The 20,095-nt window shown below is 41.3% G+C and overlaps 1 protein-coding gene across 4 annotated transcripts in view; it reads right to left on the bottom strand.

Moving 5' to 3' along the window:
* The window catches only part of sipa1l3 (signal-induced proliferation-associated 1 like 3), a 330,706-nt gene that overhangs the window by 20,621 nt on the left and 289,990 nt on the right, over nucleotides 1-20,095 (bottom strand). For all 4 annotated transcript variants that reach the window (XM_060923387.1, XM_060923390.1, XM_060923388.1 and 1 more), the window contains 6 exons: nucleotides 10,535-10,656; nucleotides 9,432-9,544; nucleotides 8,780-9,243; nucleotides 8,057-8,278; nucleotides 7,808-7,970; nucleotides 5,062-5,254 (listed from right to left, as the gene is read on the bottom strand). In XM_060923387.1, coding sequence (XP_060779370.1) covers nucleotides 5,062-5,254; nucleotides 7,808-7,970; nucleotides 8,057-8,278; nucleotides 8,780-9,243; nucleotides 9,432-9,544; nucleotides 10,535-10,656 — 1,277 coding nt within the window. The remainder of the gene's footprint in view (nucleotides 1-5,061; nucleotides 5,255-7,807; nucleotides 7,971-8,056; nucleotides 8,279-8,779; nucleotides 9,244-9,431; nucleotides 9,545-10,534; nucleotides 10,657-20,095) is intronic.

Here is a 20,095-nt window from a genome sequence, read left to right as displayed (position 1 = left end):
TGACACCCGCCCCTCCCGGATGCCGGTCTTTGAGTTGTGGTTTATCCAAGCAGCTGAGGCCGAGGGAGCCGAACGGAGCTAGCTACGACAACTATGTTTTAGTCAGAGGATAACGTCTTTGCCATCATCGGGTGCACAAACAACTCGTGAAAGCTTAGAGTTTATGAATGGAATCTGTTTAAGCACAAACGGACTCGCAAGACATGTTGTCCGGCAGCATACGCTACTCATCTGTACATGCGATTCCTGTCTTTCCACTAAACACTGCATTTTAGACCTGAATCAACATCATTAATTTTATATAACTGCTGTTTAGATATTGTACATTATTCAAACACTACACTACATTAGTAATTTAGCTGATGTTTTTATTCAAAGTGACTAACAATAAGTGCATGTAGCCTCGGTAGACAAGAGAATCCAAGAGCGACCAGTGCTGAAGTACGAGTGTAAACCAATAGCCTACAAATACCATCCAATATCTGGAATGATCAGGGTAGTTAAGAAGTTGAAGAAGCTTGGACAAATACATAGAGAAGGAATTATTTAAGCATGGTGTGTTTATTGTTTCCAAAGTTTGACAGCATTCGCATCTGCATTAAAATGGTTAGCCTGTGCTTCTTTGACCTAGCTTTTGCTTCTTGAGCCGATACAAGAGACATCACGGTACACTCGGCTGTTAAGAGTTAGAATTAGTGCTTATAGTTAATATGTGTCTATGGTATTTGGCAGACGCTTTGGTCCAAAGCAGCTTACGATATATAAAACACTACATTATTAGTAAACCAATACAATAGTTCTACTCTGACATAGCAGGATTTCCTTTTTTTTTTTTTGCGCTTTGGCTAGGCTCAACCTCAGCCTTTAAGCAAACAAACTCGCCCTTTCTTTTTTGCCAATTTTATTACTGTGTAGATAATTGTACGCCTCTGTGCTTTTGTACTTCCTTAGCTCCTCACCATCAACGCCCTCAAGTAAGAATAAAATAACTGACAATGTCAACGTAGCTGACATCGGACCACAACTTCATGTCGTCTATCCGTTCTGTGAGGGTAGAAGGATGGGGCACTTAGATCGTATTATCCCTAGAGCACGTCAGAAAATCAGACCCGTGTAACCATCTTTCAGCTATCTTTGATCTTCCCTACCTAGCAGTTAGTGTTAGCGACAAACGTCAACACAGCGGAGCGGAAGAAAGATCCTGGCTCCTGCTATGACTCAGCAATGAATCATGGGCAGTGTTGTATTAGCCTGGGCCCGCCCATCCTAAGTGTGACGCAACACGAGGGCCTGTTGCGAGCTTAGTCTGGCAAGGCAAGCTATCTCCAGCTCTTCCAAGCTCCCGAAAAATCGGGAGCCAATCAACTTTGAGCATCTCCAACGGCCCTGGGTAGAGGCGTGTTCAAGGCAGTGACGTAGTAGAACTGCGACCGGAAGCCGTAGATTGTTTACAGAATCTATGCCGGAAGCGCTTCATTCACTAGAAACATTACGAACATGGAGCAGCGGCAAGCCTTTGACACAGCGGTAGATGCTGTATTGAAAGCATTCAACGGGAAGTTCTCATTGAAAACGGAGCAAAGAGCAGCCCTGGAGGTATTTATCTTCTTCCTGTTACTCAAGCAGTTTCCGTCGCGTCACATACGTCAGAGGAAAGAGCGATGTGATTGGTTGAAGCTTCGTCACAGCCTTTTCTGGCTTCGACCAGTAGCAAACTGAGGCATTTCAGGGAGGCGGGTCAACCACGCCTTTGGGAAACGGTTGAGCTTAATATCTTTGCCAGACCAAATGCTCGCAGAGCTTTGAAGTCGCGTTAGCCAGACTAGTACTTACCGGTAAGTACATTTTGGGAGATTTTGTACTTTACTTCAGTTTTCAAATTTTTGAGAACTTTCACTTTGACTTCACTATATTTTTTAACTTAATTGCATACTTTTACTCCGATACATTTTCAAAGAGCCGTTTAGTTACTCGTTACAAAAAAAAGAAAGGGGGAAAAAAACGTGTTTTAACCCCACTGACTGCAGCGAAGTCAGGATGTGCCTGGGCTTGTTCACCACTTGCGCATGACAACCAATAGGCTACACCTGTTGGCTTCACGCAGTAAGCAGAAAGCTAGCTTCGCAATCAACAGCCCTGATGGAAGAGGAGACGGAGACAGCAGCTACTTCGGCTACAAATGAAGAGGAACCTGATGATGAGCACCCCTGGCCGTATTTGAACACAATGTTCTCTTACGTTGATGTGAAGGATTCGTCCTTCCAAAAAAACGTGGAAATTCTCTCTTATAGAAACTCCCCGTCCAATCTAAAGAAACACATCGAGGTTTTCTCAGGTTTTTCAAGTTTTCTCCAAATTACTTTTTTCTTTTGATTATTATGACAGCAATTGGTTGTGTATGCACCTCCATAGTTTATAAAGTGCAATAACAGTAGCAGCTTTTTTTACGTTTTTTTTTTCTTAATGGTGTGATGTATGCCTAATTTTCAGTACTTTCTCTTAGTTTAAAAAACAAAGGAAAAAAATGAGAAAAAAAGTGTCAAAACTGTGGACTCCATCTTCAGATGCCAGATAGGCAGCTTCATTTTTCTCCCAATTTATTTTTTTCTTGTTTATAATGGTTGTGTGCGCACTAGGGCTGTGCGATATATCGAATATACTCGATATATCGCCGAAAATTCTGTGTGCGATACATAACTATCGAGTATTTTATGGTCATCTTCCGACTTGCGTTCGTTTCGTTTTCCGGTGGTTTTCTCCCTGTCCCTCAGGCAGTAACGTGAGAGGCTGCCTAAGGGTAAAGAAAACAATAACGTCGTGCACTCGCCAACCAATCCCAGGCGACATCTCGGTGCTGAAAGGAACTTCCGGGAAGATTTTCTAGTTTCGGTTGTGTTGCCAGATTGGGCGGTTTTAAGTGCGTTTTGGTGGGTTTTGAACATATTTTGGGCTGGAAAATGTCAGCAGTATCTGGCAGCACTGCCGGCGGGAAGATTTCCTGGTTCTGGTTTACAGCGCTGACTCAGTTCGTGCAATCGCTGGTGCTGCATAGGCTACCGTGTAAGCTCTGGCAATTTCAGCGACACATTAAAAATGGAAGCGGATGAATTGGTTCCTAAAAGAACTAGTAAGGGGTCAGTCATCTGGCATTTTTTGGATATCGCGAGGAGGATGTGGAGCAGCAAATGCCAGTTTGTAAAGTGTGCAAAAAACCCCCATCATCACGAAAGGCAGCAGCCGGAATTATACACATCTGAGAGGCAGAGCCAGAAAACATTCAGTTCAAAAGTGTGCAAAGAGAAAAATGATGTTTTGCAGATCTCTCTCTTCTCTCCCTCAATCTCTCTCTCTCTATTGTGAATGTTCCAGTGGTTCTCAGTAGTCAGGTTAATAGCTTGGAGATCTATTTTTTAAAATAATTTAATGAAAGAGCACTTTTCTTATTTAGGCTAAATGTCTTTCTCAGTGTTGAGCTTGCACTTTATTGATTTGAGCTCTGAGCAGCTCTGTATTGTTTTGCCCCTTTGTTGCAATTTTCAAGATTGTTTTTGCAGTTTGTGCCACATCTTTGTTGAATAAAAATAGTCTTATTTCAATTCAATTGTGATTAATCACGAACATGATAATTTTAAATGTGTTGTTGAAAACCACCTCTAAAGTTAACCAAGAATGTTATTTAATCTGCAGGGATTGTAGTGAAAACAGTAAAGAGTAAAAGTTAGATTTCGTGGGGTCCTTTAGAGGAGATTTAGGCCATGTACACACGTAGCTGGGTATTTTTAAAACCGAACATTTCCCCCCCTCCGTTTATAAAAATGTTTTATCCACACCACCTCGTCTTCGAAAAAAATCCCTTCCACACATAACTGAACATCTGCGTTTTCAATCACATTCATAAGCATTCTAAACCTGTAGATGGCATTATTTCCCCAAATCCTACCCCCTAATCACATCAGAATAGCCCTCTGTTGGCGTCACTTCCGCCTAAACATAAAACATGGCGCCAAGCTCGTTCGTCTGGACAGACTCGGAGACAGAATTGCTTCTAAACACAATTTTGGAGTATAAACTTCAAAAGACGCAAGAAAACGTTGATTGGGAATCTTATCAGTAGTTGGGCTTCTAAAATTAAACATGTAAATAGCACCTGCACAATAATTAACGCTTTCAAGGCACTACTCCGATCCATTACTCTTTGTCCATGCTTAATCTGGCTTCTGCAGTAAACAAAGGTCGCACGTTTGACGTCAGGGCAGATTTGTTGTCATTTTTTGGCGCAGATTGTGACGTTCTAAAACGCAAAACTCCGGTTATCTCTGTCTACACGAAAAGGCATACACGAAGTTTTCAAAAATCTTCACTTTGCCCGGAGTTTTTTTAAATATTCGTTTTTGATGTGTTTTCATGTGGATGACAGGCCAAAACGTAAAAAAATATCTTCGATTTAGCAGATACCCGGCTACGTGTGGACGGGGTCTTAAATATATCGAGATATATATCGTATATCGTGAAATGGAGAAAATGTATCGGGATATTCATTTTTTTCCCCATATCGCACACCCCTAGTGTGCACCTCTATTTTCAGCAGTGTAATTGCTTGTCATGAACCATTGGTGACAAATTACCTTCAGTTTACCAAAATATTAAAAATATTACAAATTCAGATTGCCTTTGCTTGTTTACTTTTACGTGTACTTTTAATTACATTACTTGAGTACATTTATTTTTGCATTACTTGTCATACTTAAGTGCAAGAAATGTCAGATACTTTAACTCAAGTAACATTTCAGTCAGTGACTTTGACCAAAGTCATTTTTTGGAAGGGTACCAGTACTTTTACTTGAGTGTGATTTCCCAGTACTTTATACAACACTGATCATGGGAAAGGTCAGAGTTCGGGAAAGTTGTGGATAATTTGTAAAATATGGTAGTATGATTTGTGGCTACTCCCAAAATGTTAAATATTGCATAAAACATTAATATTGCTAAATCTGCTTTAACAAAAACAAACTGTTATGACGAGTAAAACCACTGAAATTCTAGCGAATGTGAGATATTCACCTTTCTTATTGGGCAAGATGGCGCCATGGTTGGTACTGCTGCCATGGCGACGGGTGGGCAGTGTGCTGGTGAAGAGCAGGTCGCTGGGCGGTGCCTGGCCATCAAACAGCGGCGTGTTAGCAAAGCTCGGGTCTTTCCGCCCACTACATAAACTCTCATCTGAGAAGGTCCGCTGCAGGGTCTTCCGAGGAGACTAAACACGCGCGCACACACACACACACAGTAGTGATATAATAACGTATTGTTTCTTTCTTGTAAATCATTATGATTTAGCAGACATAGCCAGTTGAAGGTAAAAGTGTTTTTTGCATTCATCACTGTGTTGCATTGTGGTATCTCTGCAGGACGGTGTTATCAACTTCGGTGAACGCGTGTGTTTTAGTAAATAAATATACAGACACATCTGTTTAATGAGTCTCTGTGGAGTTCTGTGTGTTTTTGAGTGCCGGTGAGCAAGTTTACACTGTAGGGAACTTTTCAGAGACACATTTCTGGAGGACCAGGACTAATCCACAACAGGGAGATCTTTCAGAGCCTAATCTAGGAATTTGAAAATAGGGGACAGATCCCTCACTAGTTGTAGAAACAGGGGACAGAAAATATTAACATGGGTAAAAATATCCCTCATTTGTTCTAGTTAGTGGGGACAGAAAAATAAGTAATACATTGGTAGATATTTTCAAGAGTACATCTATAAACAGAGCAGTTTTATTAATCTTTACTTTTAGAATATCATTAACATAATACTAAATTGAACTTTCAAAAAGAAAAATTAAACAAATTACTCAAAAAAACAACAACTAGCAATCATGTAGAATGTGTAAGATTAGCAGGACTACAAAAATGCAGAAAAATAGGCTTTACTTATCCAAATGCACCTGTTGGTTCAAAAGTTAAAGTGCAGAGAACCTCACAGCACAACATGAAGTTACCTTCAAATATAATATAAATGCCTCAGCTTTCATGTAAGAAAAAACACTATTAATACTAGTACTGTGTGCAGGCAGTCTCTCCTGAAGACTAAATTAAACAATAATTATAAACTAATAAAATAAATGGCTCAGGCTTCATAGAAGAAAAAAACAATTTGAGCAGAATCTCACAGTATGATGCTGAAGCTGCCTAAACAATGGAAAATAAAATATAATTTTGGCAAAACTGTTGGCATCCATTAATTTCTTGTATTAAGTAAAAAAAAAGTGCACACAGTGCTTCACTGTAAACATAACACACTTTCAGTAACAGAATTTAAGCCGATATAAACACTGACTCGCACATCGTGCAATGTTGCCAGATACTGCTGACGTTTTCCAGCCTAAATATGTTCAAAACCCGCCAAAATGCACTTAAAGCCGCCCAATCTGGCAACACTGCGCACATGCTGCTTCTCTTGAACGTATACACGGAAGTAAGGCGGAAGGTAGTTTGTCGATGTCACCGCAAGACGACGCCAACGATTGGTCAAATTTGCGGGAAAGTTGCGGTGATTGGATAGAATTGCAACGCCGCCCTGAATTCGCGGGGATTGGTTGAATTTGCGTTGATGTTGCAAATCGCGAAATCCTGGAGGGTCTGAATGTTATGTTTGGATGAGACAGAACGATATGCCATGTGCTTTTGGGTATTTTAAAAACACTTCACACGATTGGTTGAGATACACTGTCTTCCGGTTCAGTGACCAATGATATAATAGTTCACAAAACTGTTTTACCCGCTAAATACCGTATTTTCTGGACTATAGAGCGCACCTGTATATAAGCCGCATCCGCTCTATTTTAAAAAAAAAATTTAAAAAAAGATATACAAGCCGCACCGGGCTATAAGCCGCAGATATCTATGTTGAAAAATTAGATATTTACTGCATGTACAGAACGATTTTGTACTGTAAATGTACATGTATGTACCTGAACAGATTCTTTCCGAACAGTGCCTTTTAACACGGCAGCAACTTTGCTGATTAAAACGGAACAGAACCAAGAGAAAATAACCGGTATTTATTTACCTTCATTTCTCCTGTGTTTGAAACCACAAGTCACTTTAATCATCTTCGCTGGATTTGAAAATAATTACCAGTTAGTAATTTGTCGTGCGTGTTCTATCTGCTAAAGATCTGCTAATTCTTCTTTGCATTGATTTTTCGTCCATCTTATTTTTGATTCTACTTCCGGTTAGAGCGCCCCTAGTGGTGGAAGAAAAATCCACAGAATAGCTGCACCTTTGTATAAGCCGCATGGTTCAAAACCTAGGAAAAAAAGTAGCGGCTTATAGTCCAGAAAATACGGTAAGCCATTCGGAATACTTCAGTCCTTTCCGATATTTTCCGATTGGTGTGTAAACAACGCTATATTTACCGCAGTGCTTGCTAGAGGGTGCTGACAAATTGATGCGCACAAGATTCAGTAAAACGCGACTACACGCTCTCTACTTATAAATGCGCGACAAAATGAATAGATACGCGATATCACTCTTGCGCCCAAAAAGTGGATGTGCGACAGAGATAAAAAACGCGTATTATCGCGTATTACGCGCCCTAGATTAGGCTCTGATCTTTGCAAATCAGGAACTATTGGGGGTGGAGCTTAGCATACTGAATGGTACCGATTGTTAAAATGGATACATTTTGAAAAAGACTGCACTTAGCCAACATACGGTTACTAAGTTTATGTCAGAGGTGGCACAACATGATCAGTGAGGCAATACCGCACCATACCTTTTCACGTGTGCGTGCTTGTGTGTGCACACTCACGGTTTCTTGTGGTGTGTCGGCTGGTGTGTCCATGATGATGAGTTTCTTCAAGTCATCCTCAATGGTGCTCTTTTGTGCGGGACGGCGAGGAGAACGCAGGTCCCTAAGAGAGGCTCTCAGACGCGGCTGACCAAACACATTCTTACTGTTCAAGTCCACCTGCCTGCACACGCGCGCGCACACACAGTCAACAACTAACCAGTAATACCCTCTCACAACAAAAATCATTTTACACACACACATACGTACTTGTTGCTATTGCTGTCTGTGCTGCTGGAGGTTGAGGTCATAGTGGCTGTGCTGCTGTCTTCCTGCTGCCATGCACCCTGCTTGTTTTTACCATAAAATGATTTGGGGGCGGAGGTGGACAGCTGGCCTGAACCTGAAGTGGGCGTGGCCGTGGAGGCTCGGAAAGACCGGGGCTTATCAGGCACAGTGGGGGTCTTGAAGCCTTGAGGGGTGTAGCAGGCTCTACACACACACACACACACACACACCTTGTTTCAACCTTTTCAAACATCTACAGTTTTTCACCTCCTTCAGCCTCCGGAGCACAGCTGAAGGACATCCTGTTCTTCTAGAACCGTTGTGCACTTTGCTTAACTTTTACCAGATTTTTTTTTTTTAAAGATATTTTTTGGGCTTTTTTCACCTTTATTGGATAGGACAGTGTAGAGACAGGAAATGAGTGGGAGAGAGAGACGGGGAGGGATCGGGAAATGACCTCGGGTCGGAATCGAACCCGGGTCCCCGGATTTATGGTATGGCGCCTTATCCACCTGAGCCACGACGCCCCCAACTTTTACCAGACTTATCTTCTACTCCATATGACATTGCAGCAAAACAGTTTATATTGGAAATGACACGTGCCTAAATCTAATTTGCTCATCTGGTTGTTACAGTATCAGCGTATGGCTGAGTATGACATGAGCCATGTACCGACACAAAGATTTAACGGTTCTTCGTGCTCACCTTGGTTTGAAGTTGTCCGTGCTGGCTGAGCCAGGGGGAGGGAAGGTGCGTGTGAGGTAACTCCTGCTCTGATTGGCTGAGGCGGTCATGATGGGTGATGACTCTCGTCGGAGCCCCTCCCCGACTCTGGCTGTAGGGGCAGAGAGCTCGTGCAGGCCGCCGTACGTGGCTGAAGAGTGAAGACTCTTATGCGGCGTCCCTGTGTGACTCCGGCTCAGTTTGCTTGATTTGCTGCTGGAAGTGGGCGTGTACAGAGTGGAGGCATCGATGCCACTGTCGCTAGAGCCTCCTTTCCCCATGGGGTTGGGGTCACCGGTCACGGGGTCACAAGGGTCGCAGGGGTCACTGAGGGCACCAGAGGTGCTAGTGCCCATGGTGTCAAACCAGCGCTCGTCACTGTGGCTGCTGGAGGCGTTACTGGACAGAGTGTTACTGCTGGAGTGGCTGGAGTACTGTGTCTCGCCCTGACAGAGACAAAGGGTTATTGTTCAGTGAAAGACTCTGCAACTGTAAAAAATAAATGGTTCGTTTCCATTCAGTCATTTTGCGGACACGAGTGCAGAAGTAGCAAAGAGTCGTATGTTATTACAGAAAATGGGCTGAAGATCTGAAACAGAGTATGGTTTCTATGGTAACATGAAAGCCCTCTCACCTTTGAGTGTCGGTTTGGCGAGTCCTTCCCCTGCAAATCCTGGCGAGCCTGTCGCCTCTGAGCTCCACCCCCCGCCGCACTCCGAGATGAGGCTGCAACGTGCCACATGGGCTCTGTAACACACACGAAGATTAATTAACACAGATCACTACATGGCAGAGAATTTGAGTCATTTATAGCGAGTCCAGACCCACCCCCACACACAATTTCACCACAAATAAGCACTGTTAAATATTTTACTGTAGGCAAATTAAATATGAATTAAATCAGCATCATTCTGTTCACTGGATACAATTCATGTGTACTGTACAGTGTGAAAGCAAATTAAACCAAACAGAAAACAATCAGGGGCGGCACGGTGGTGTAGGGGTTAGCGCTGTCGCCTCACAGCAAGAAGGTCCGGGTTCGAGCCCCGTGGCCGGTGAGGGCCGTTCTGTGTGCTGAGTTTGCATGTTCTCCCCGTGTCCGCGTGGGTTTCCTCCGGGTGCTCCGGTTTCCCCCACAGTCCAAAGACATGCAGGTTAGGTTAACTGGTGACTCTAAATTGACCGTAGGTGTGAATGTGAGTGTGAATGGTTGTCTGTGTCTATGTGTCAGCCCTGTGATGACCTGGCGACTTGTCCAGGGTGTACCCCGCCTTTCGCCCGTAGTCAGCTGGGATAGGCTCCAGCTTGCCTGCGACCCTGTAGAACAGGATAAAGCGGCTACAGATAATGAGATGAGATGAGAAAACAATCAGGCTTTTCAAACAGGTAAGAGATACCTGATAAGAAAGCAGCTGAAGGCAAAATAAAGCACTGTCAACCCAAAAGTGGAGAAAGTAAAAGAAAACAAGTAAAAGAATTTTGCCTTCAATGGTAGAGCCAAGCTTTTTTTAAATTAATTAATTACTTTGTTTGTTAAGAACTGGGTCATCTTTTAGAAATAATATTGACATGCCTAACTTCAAACTCAAACGAAATTTCAGATTTTTGTTTGTCAAAAATCTGCATGAATAAAGCAAACCAAAACTACCAGGCAGCTGCAGTTCCGCCATTTCGCCACCAGAGGGCAGAACGAACCCATTGCACCCAAGCTGAAAAACTGGAATCTGATGTGCGTACCTGTCTTGCTGCGCTCCATCGTGCTCTCCTGGCTGGTGAAGCCGGATGAGGAGTCTCCACTGGATCCATCAAAAGTCAAATGAGTTTCATACGGCTGGAGCGAGCGTTGGGCCGAGTTGAACCTGCGCGTGTGTACACACACACAATGGCATGAGTGTTACATTCATTTTAGCCCAGGAGTAATAGGGTTATACCCGGAACAAATTAGTAACAAGCTGAAAATTTCAGAATATGTTCAGAATACCTTTAGGAATAACATACTAAAAGTCCCCGGAAATCCCCCTTGTGCTCTCTGAGAAATTCAAGATGGCGTCCAAAATGGCCGCCAAATGGAGATCTGCCTAGCCTGGGAAATCCCATGCTGCTTTGCACAATCGTTCCGATCTGAAAAGACAGCATGGAAACTATGGTCTAAAGGCTCGCCTGAGTTAGGGAGCCAATCAGAGAGTGGGGAGGGGTGGAAAGACGGTGACGCGTACTACTCGACAAACGGAAGCTTGTAGTTTATTTGGGACTGTTTACGGATCACATTTAACATGGCGGCGAGCGATACGAACCAAACTTTCGATCAAGCTTTAGACACTGTTCTGAATAGTTTAGAGCGAAAGTTTGTTTTAAAAAAAGAACAGCGTTTGGCGTTACAGTCTTTCTTCGCCGCTCTAACTACGTCACCGGGTACAACTGCCATGATTGGCCATGGGCTACGTATACGCCAAATGATAGACATTCGCAACGTCCAATAAATGGCCGTTGACAATCGTAAACCACACCTCCCCTACGAGAAATTCAGTAGGCGGATTCCAGACCATATTTCACTTGTGATATGGTCTGGTGTTAACCAGACTAAGATCTGCCCATATCTCAGGCCCAAAACAAAATATTAATGCAATTAAAAGGTCAGAATATATGTTTTGTAGGGTAGGAGAGTAAATTCCAACATGTGTGTATTAATTACATTGTGTATTAACATTATATAATAACAATGTACACATTATTATAACAGTATATTTGTGTATAGTGTGGATCCATTGGTGACTCGTTCACTCCGTATCATCCTATTCTGTTCACAAAACAACAAACACAATTACTAGGGGTCGGAGCACTTATTTTCATTAATATTAATTAAAGTAAATTGGTGGTGTAAAATGAAAAATGGCATGTTAAAAGGTCATGCTGAGTTCAGTCATTTTTAAAAGGTCATGCTGAGTTTAGTCATTTTTTGTCCGAACACACTGGCATTGCTAGTAGTAAAGACTGGCGCTAGAAACTCAAAGATTCATTTTTTTCCACCCTTAAACAAGCGTGAATAAATTCCCTACTTCACTGATGGTACAACAAAGGCCCAAGCATTACAACTGAGGCACTGAGAAGTGTTTAAGTCTACTCATTGTTTATAAGCAAGAGCTTTTATTGAGGCAGACCTTTTTGTCATGAAAGTCGCCGGAATGTTGAAGAAGTGTACTGAAACAGCTTGCCATTGTAGTTTTAGAAGATAGAGTTCTCAAATTTAATTTCCCTTTAATATTATTATCAAAGCTTAAAGATGCACTAAATATTAAGGAAATTGATGTCTAATTGTTGTCTTACATTATGTTCATGTATGTAGGTAGCCTACTAAGCTAATCTGTCAATCATGTCAACCATCAAATTCCATGTAATTTCCACATTAATGACCTTGTAATCTTGGTTAATTTTAATTTTAACAGTGTGACAATGGTGAATTTGCATTGCTTGTATGAGAGAACATATCATTTAACATTTTAATTGCATTTATATTATGTTTTATCCCTGAGATATTGAAAAATCTCCAATCGGCGGCCATTTTGGACGCCATCTTGAATTTCTCAGAGAGCACAAGGTGGATTCCCGGGGACTTTTAGTATGTTATTCCTACGGGTATTCTGAACATATTCTGAAAAATTCAGCTTGTTACTAATTTGTTCCAGGTTGGACTCAATTTTGAGCTAATGCTCTTGGGCTATTTGTGTGGCAGATGCTTTTATCCAATCCAACTGACAAGCAAGGTAGAATATATTCCAAGCATATAGCTGATGTAAGAACTGATCATATGCATTTTTGCTGGCAAACAAACACAATTTTGATCTTCGACGTGTAAAGACCACAACCAGGACGTACACGGATTTATGTTAAAAGCCAAAAAGAGAAATATTTGTATATCACGGGTTAAACGAGGTTCAGGTGCTATGTCTTCAGGCAGTTAAAATTCTCATCGAGGACTTGAACCTGATGCGAGCAGCTCGAGGGAACAAAAGAATGACACACGCTGATGACACACACATCGCCCAGCTTCATGCTTTCGGTCTAAATTTTTAGCCTAGCAAAGATGCACACCAAGGTTTAACGTCAACCTAAATGACCGTTTCTTGTTTGTCCTAAAGAGAGAGTTTGAAGCATTAATGCAGCACGCACTCAGTAAATCCAGATGTTTGGAAATGAAACCTCAGTATATGAGCTTGTTTTTACCGGTATATCTTGGCAGAGACCAAACGTCCCCGGAGCCAAAAGGTTTCCTGTTGGTTACTGAGGTTACGCCTGGTGTCATATTTAAGTGCAGCAAAGCATTAATTAGTTGAACTAATTGTCTGAACTTGAAACCCAATCTCCTTTCAACTCTACTGAATTCTGCTCGAGGAACACTCTTCAGGTTGTGTATGCACTATGCAGGTACCGTATGTGGGCAAGCTACCATGTTAGCGTCACAAACGAAAGGACAAAGAAACAGAACATTACTTTAGAAGACTGAAATCTGGGTCAGAAGTACACTCTGTGTGTTGCATTGCTCTCCTGCCGAGCTCCTTCTGTAAATAACCTGAGGCGTGCTATGTATGTATGTGGACACCAATTAAAAAAAAAAAAAAAAAAAGGCATGCTAATCAGCGAATAACTTTATATAATGCATGGAAAAAAAAGAATAAATTAAGTAAACAATGCAAGTACATATACATCAATAACATAAAAAACCCAGATCAACAGTGACACATTAAAAACAAAAAACAAACCACAAACGGTAAAGGGTGTAATTCATAAACTGAGTCACACACTGACTGCATTTAGATCACAGAGAACGTGCTACTCCGGTTCAGCAGGGCATTTCACAATAGGTGTGCTCTCTCTCTCACACACACACACACACACACACACACACACACACACACACACACACACACACGCAGAGAGCAGATGTGTCTGTACAAGCCTTGACCTCCCCAAAACCCACACACACCAACGCATGTGTTCATGATAGGGTTACAAGTTGAAGGATTAATCAGCTGTGTGTGTGCCCTGGCATGCCTTACACACTTCTAACGCCAACGCACCTCACTACCGGTTTGGCTTCAGTTTCATAGTCATTTTTCAGACAGAAAACTGCTTCTCCAAGTCCAACCATCTGAATCAAACAGAGTTGTGTATAATAAAATAACATTGGCTGGTGTTGAGTGGTATATCAGATATATTACATTCAGCTAGCATGATACTGAACGAGTCGAAGACGAGTTGAATGGAATATATCTGATATACCAGCCATTATTATTATTATTATTATTATTACCACCACCTCACCCGGGACGGAGTCCACCAGGGAATGAGGTATTGTTTTCGGTCGGGTTTCTTTGTTTGTTCGTTTCTTTGTTGTTAACGATATTACGGGAAAACGGCTGGACCAACCTACATGAAAATTTCAGGATAGATGGGCATTGGTCTCAAATAGAACCGCCAACATTTTGGGGGTCATCCGGTCAAGGTTTTTGTGGCTACTGCTTCATACACTCATACGTAAGAGTGTAACGATCGCGCACTACGCATACACGTGTTCCGATTAAAATGGCCGGTGAGTGTATACAATTCGGTTCACCATTTGAAATAAATGGACTAAAGAAATCGCTTTTAGACATGTTTATGCTTATTACAGAGGGAAAGCGTGTTCCACTGAGCTCTAGCACCGGGCCATTTCCGGGAAATAAGAGTTTGGGTCATGGCGACAGCGTGTGTATGTCAGCCTCGTTTCGGAGGTTACAATTTTGAAAAATGTAAGAGGTAAGAGTAGAATAATATAAAAGTACAGACACTTGGTATATTTTTTACTTCTGTGATTTTTAAATTATTCATTTTTGGATTACGCTTCATTTTTGTGGCTACTGCCTCAGAGTAAATATATATATATGCTATATTTACTGTATGGACATGGGATCAGAAAACAATTTTATTTATAAGCAGCAGCCACATGTACCCATAGGGTACCTATTTTTTTGTTGCGATATCTTCCTTCATATTCATCCTAAGTGCTACTGGGCGAGGTTTGTTTTGCCTGACAACACATAATAATCTCATCTCATTATCTCTAGCCGCTTTATCCTTCTACAGGGTCGCAGGCAAGCTGGAGCCTATCCCAGCTGACTACGGGCGAAAGGCGGGGTACACCCTGGACAAGTCGCCAGGTCATCACAGGGCTGACACATAGACACAGACAACCATTCACACTCACATTCACACCTACGGTCAATTTAAAGTCACCAGTTAACCTAACCTGCATGTCTTTGGACTGTGGGGGAAACCGGAGCACCCGGAGGAAACCCACGCGGACACGGGGAGAACATGCAAACTCCACACAGAAAGGCCCTCGCCGGCCCCGGGGCTCGAACCCAGGACCTTCTTGCTGTGAGGCGACAGCGCTAACCACTACACCACCGTGCCGCCCAACACATAATAATAATAATAATAATAATAATAATAATAATAATGGGGCGGCACGGTGGTGTAGTGGTTAGCGCTGTCGCCTCACAGCAAGAAGGTCCGGGTTCGAGCCCCGTGGCCGGCGAGGGCCTTTCTGTGTGGAGTTTGCATGTTCTCTCCGTGTCCGCGTGGGTTTCCTCCGGGTGCTCCGGTTTCCCCCACAGTCCAAAGACATGCAGGTTAGGTTAACTGGTGACTCTAAATTGAGCGTAGGTGTGAATGTGAGTGTGAATGGTTGTCTGTGTCTATGTGTCAGCCCTGTGATGACCTGGCGACTTGTCCAGGGTGTACCCCGCCTTTCGCCCGTAGTCAGCTGGGATAGGCTCCAGCTTGCCTGCGACCCTGTAGAACAGGATAAAGCGGCTACAGATGATGAGATGAGATGATAATAATAATAATAATAATTATTATTATTATTATTATACATACACAATCTCTCTTCCAGTTTTTCAAAGTCCATTGGTTTGTTCTTCTCTTCTAAATATGCATGAAGAATATCTAATGAAGTTTTAGATTAGATTAGATAGAACTTTATTGATCCCTTTGGGAGGGTTCCCTCAGGAAAAATTAAAATTCCAGTAGCATCATTACAGGATAAACAAAGAATAGAAAATAGAGAAAACTTCTAGATAAATTAAGTATTTACATATACAAATATTAAAATAAATAAAAAAGTCCAGCAGAAGAGGTATTGCACATTATATTGCAATATATATTTGGTAGCCTTTCGGGTGTTTAATGCATCTTTCTCTTTCCCGGTGAACAAAGAAATGCTTCTGCGTATGCGCAGCAGAAAACTTTCTCGCTGGATATATCACATCAGCTCCGACATGTGACGTCATGTTGTCTTGACAGCCATGCAATATCACAAAACGTATTCAACGCTCATTCTCCATTGGGTAGAGTGACGTAATACACGTAGGATAAGCGATATGCTAACAATACTGCACGCTATCAACCCAAATGAATGAAACCTGCTAGAAGGGAATAAAATACATGTTTTTATTCCATGGAAAAAGTGTCCTATATGTATAGTAATTCATGATAATTCACTTTAATGCGTGCGTAGCATTATTAAATAAGCCCACTGTACCAGTCCAATCATCTTCACTTAGCTACTATTCGGGCGATTTCATGTATGCAGTGCCAGATGTACAGTATGTAGATCTTCCAGGTACGGTAAGATTCACTGAATCACATCAGTGATCTGACAAAGTTTACAAGGTATTTGCCCTGAATTTACAATTTGGGATGAACTCGAGAGGCATTGTTTCTAACATCTTTTGCATCGGTATAACCTGATTTGTTAATATATAATTATTAGTAGAGCCCATTGCCTTTAATATTTGGAAAATGTGACTAATAATGTTTGACCAATACATTTATATTTAGATGGATTCATCCTCTTTAAATTGTTACTCAGGCGCACTCTCTCATCTCCACTGCTGTCACTAGCCAAGTCTTGTCAAGTCTCTCGGCCAAGTCTTGCACGAGATCGGAGGCGTGTTCTGGTGGCAAGTTTTCTTTTTGCAGGGTGGCCATAAGTGTTACCCAATTGGCTGGTGAATAACTCCAACCAATCAGGGAGCATTTTCATCGTTAACCATTCAATCAGGTAGCACTTTCATCATGAATATTCATGAACTTTCCCCTGCAAAAAAGGAAATTTGCATCGGGCTGAATCACAGGTTATCCTGGACGAGGAAAAGCTACCATATGGAACTGCATAGCTTCATATCCTTTTGCATAGCATTGTATCGTCTTGAATCGCACTGCATTGCAATAGAGATGAATCATATCGTATCACGTTAGGAGTTGCTTCATAAGATTGTTGGCAAGACCAGGGATGAGAGTGGGTGGTCACCAAAAAAGCAGAAAACAAGATGGCGCCCGAAGCCGGGGGTCTGGGAGGGATACCCCCCCAGGAAAATTTTGAAAAATGAGGCCTTACAAACCACTTTTCCTGCAATCTGAGCTGTAGTAGATAAAAAAATCTGTTGTCTTTTTTATATATTTACATGAAAATATATTTCAAATCAATAGGAGTATTGTTTGAATTCAAAATAAAATCACAGTCTTTATAATTTATGATCAACAAAAATGACAAACTAAATTCACATTAAACGTAAGTTTTATTAATTATCAAAATGTTTATATATTAAATAAAATTTCTTAGGGAGAAAAGGTCAGTCACCCTATGTCCTCATTAGTTGCATATGATTTCAAAGTCTTTTGAAATATTTAAGTTTTCAAAACTCTCAGCATTAATTCAGATTTACTGACCATCATATACATGTTCAATGTATTAAATCAAACGAATGCTAAGTTTATGGGATAATGTCTGTGTACACTTTATACAATTATTTATAGTTCACAGTCACTTCTCATTTTCATTTAATCATTTCGACTTCTTCAGCTTTTTGGCCAAAGACAAGAGCTTGTCAGCCCCCTCTCTGTTTTATATACCAGCATCGATTTCACGTACCTTCGCTTCGTCTCGCTTGTCAATTGTATTCGGCATTTTGAGTAAAAAAGCCGATACGAAAGAGAAACGTATTTTTGAAGCGCAGCGACGATGAACATGTGCAAGTTTCGATAAAATAGAACAGATGCGGGTACTTTTGTAAGAACTGTTATGATTGGCTATCATGCTCTCGCCAGCGATGTTTTGGCCAATTACATTGTAGATAACACGTATTCTACCGCGAGACTTAGCGAGACTAAAGATGGCGAAAATGTAAACATGTAACATCGTCGTACACTTGAGTATCACGAAGGAACATACCCCAACCCCCCCAATGAAAAAAAAATCTCAACGGATTTGGCATAACATCGATTTTTGCTCAGAAAAAGCGGAAATCCGCCGAAAAGCGGAAAACTCTCATCCCTGCAAGACATTGAGATGTGTATTGCATTGGCCTCAGTGATGGAGATGTGCATCCCTCATATGTAAAGGTAAAAAAGTCAACAACCTATTTTAAAACAGCAGCTGCTGCATCAGATAAATAACTTTTCCTAAATAAAGCCTAGGTCACAACCGGACGTACGATTTTTTGGCCGTGCGATTTTTGGCGTTTCCCAAATTGCTGCGTTTTTTTTTTGTTCGTGAACAAAGACGCACGTTGGCCGTAAGTTTGTCTTGCAACCTGAAAAAAACGCAAGTGCCTGTAGAGTTTGTCTGACATGACAAAGAACCTCTGCGGCCAGTCTACGGCTCGAAAATCAGCACGTCATACGCGCACCCTCCGTGCGTTTCTTGCATTTTTTGCACGTAGACCGGCCGTAGGAGCACGTACGGCCGGTTGTGACCGAGGCTTAAGTCAAATTTATTTGTATAGCGCTTTTAACAACAGACATTGTCACAAAGCAGCTTTACAGAAAATTCAAGACTTTAAACATGAGCTAATTTTATCCCTAATTTATCCCCAGTGCGACAGTGGTAAGGAAAAACTCCCTCGGACGATATGAGGAAGAAACCTCGAGAGGAACCAGACTCAAATGGGAACCCATCCTCATTTGGGTGATAAGACATAGCATGATTATAAATAACTTGCTTCTATAACAGTGTCCCATACAGTCAGTCACAAAGTATAACTGTGTAACCAGGAAATTCATTATAGTTTTAACATGAAGTCTGTTTTGTTGAATTTATTAACTGTTCATTGATGGAAACTTGAGTGCAAAACTGTTCATGACAACTGCGGTCCTAAAATGAGTAAATCCCAAGTCATAAATAAGTGTTAATAAAGCCTATAAAATCTACACCACTTACAAAACTGTATTTTTGCCTGTCCGATCCCACTACAACTCCATTTTACCATGAAATATCATCGTTAAAATACTTTATCCTTAAAACAATTAAAATTATTTTTGCATCAACATGTGAATCCACTTTTGAAACGTCCTTTCCAAAGAGGCATCCATTATAGTTTATGCAAAATGTACGTTTTGTCCCATTGATCCAACCTTGTTGAATTCACCCCCATGAAATATTTGGAATGTTTCACAAGTCACATGCTCACTGGGAAGCTGTGTCATCCTGAATTTCCCGAAGATCATTGGAATAAGAAAAGTTATCGGATTTTTTTTCTATATCATCAACGAACAGTGATATTTACGGAAGAGTGATAGTTCCACTAAGAAATACATATATTTTTTTAAATTTCTGAGAAAAAAAACTCAGAATTTTCGAGATTAAAGTCAGAAATTTCAAGAAAAAAGTCAAAAATTTCAAGAAACAAGCTCAAAACTTTTGAGAAAAAAAGTCTAAAATTTCGAGAAAAAAGTCAAAATTTTCGAGAAAGAAGTCGAAATTTTTGAGAAAAAAGTCGAAATTTTCACAGAAAAAAAGTCGAGAATTTTGAGAAAAAAGTCGAAATTTTCAAGAAAAAAGTCAAAATTTTCATCAAAAGTTTTGGGAAAATAAACTCGAAATTTTCGAGAAAAAAGTCACAAATTTAGGCTACCAGGAAGTACCGGTACCAGGTCATTCAGAGCTGACGGAGACTTAGTCTGCTACTACTGTGTTTAGTGCTGCTGAAATGGATGACTTAATCAAATGTTATTTCGGGATTGGGTTTAATAACAAAGAGATCCTTGCAGTCTTGGCACAGAATCACAATATTGTGATTTGTGTTAGTCTCTAGCAAACAGAAAGCCGCTGCCTAGAAGTATTTGAATCTACGTGAATCACATCACCAACCGACTTCCTGTACCCCGGGTGTCACAACTCTGAATTCCATGTCTCTGGTCTCAGCCATTCATGTCTACCGGCCGCGAGTGAGTGTCACTTCCGTATGGAAGCCCGCC

Source organism: Neoarius graeffei, chromosome 6 (genome assembly GCF_027579695.1).
Source record: "Neoarius graeffei isolate fNeoGra1 chromosome 6, fNeoGra1.pri, whole genome shotgun sequence".
NCBI lineage: Eukaryota > Metazoa > Chordata > Actinopteri > Siluriformes > Ariidae > Neoarius > Neoarius graeffei.
Note: the sequence above shows the minus strand (reverse complement) of the source record. Positions and strands in the feature narration are given on the sequence as shown.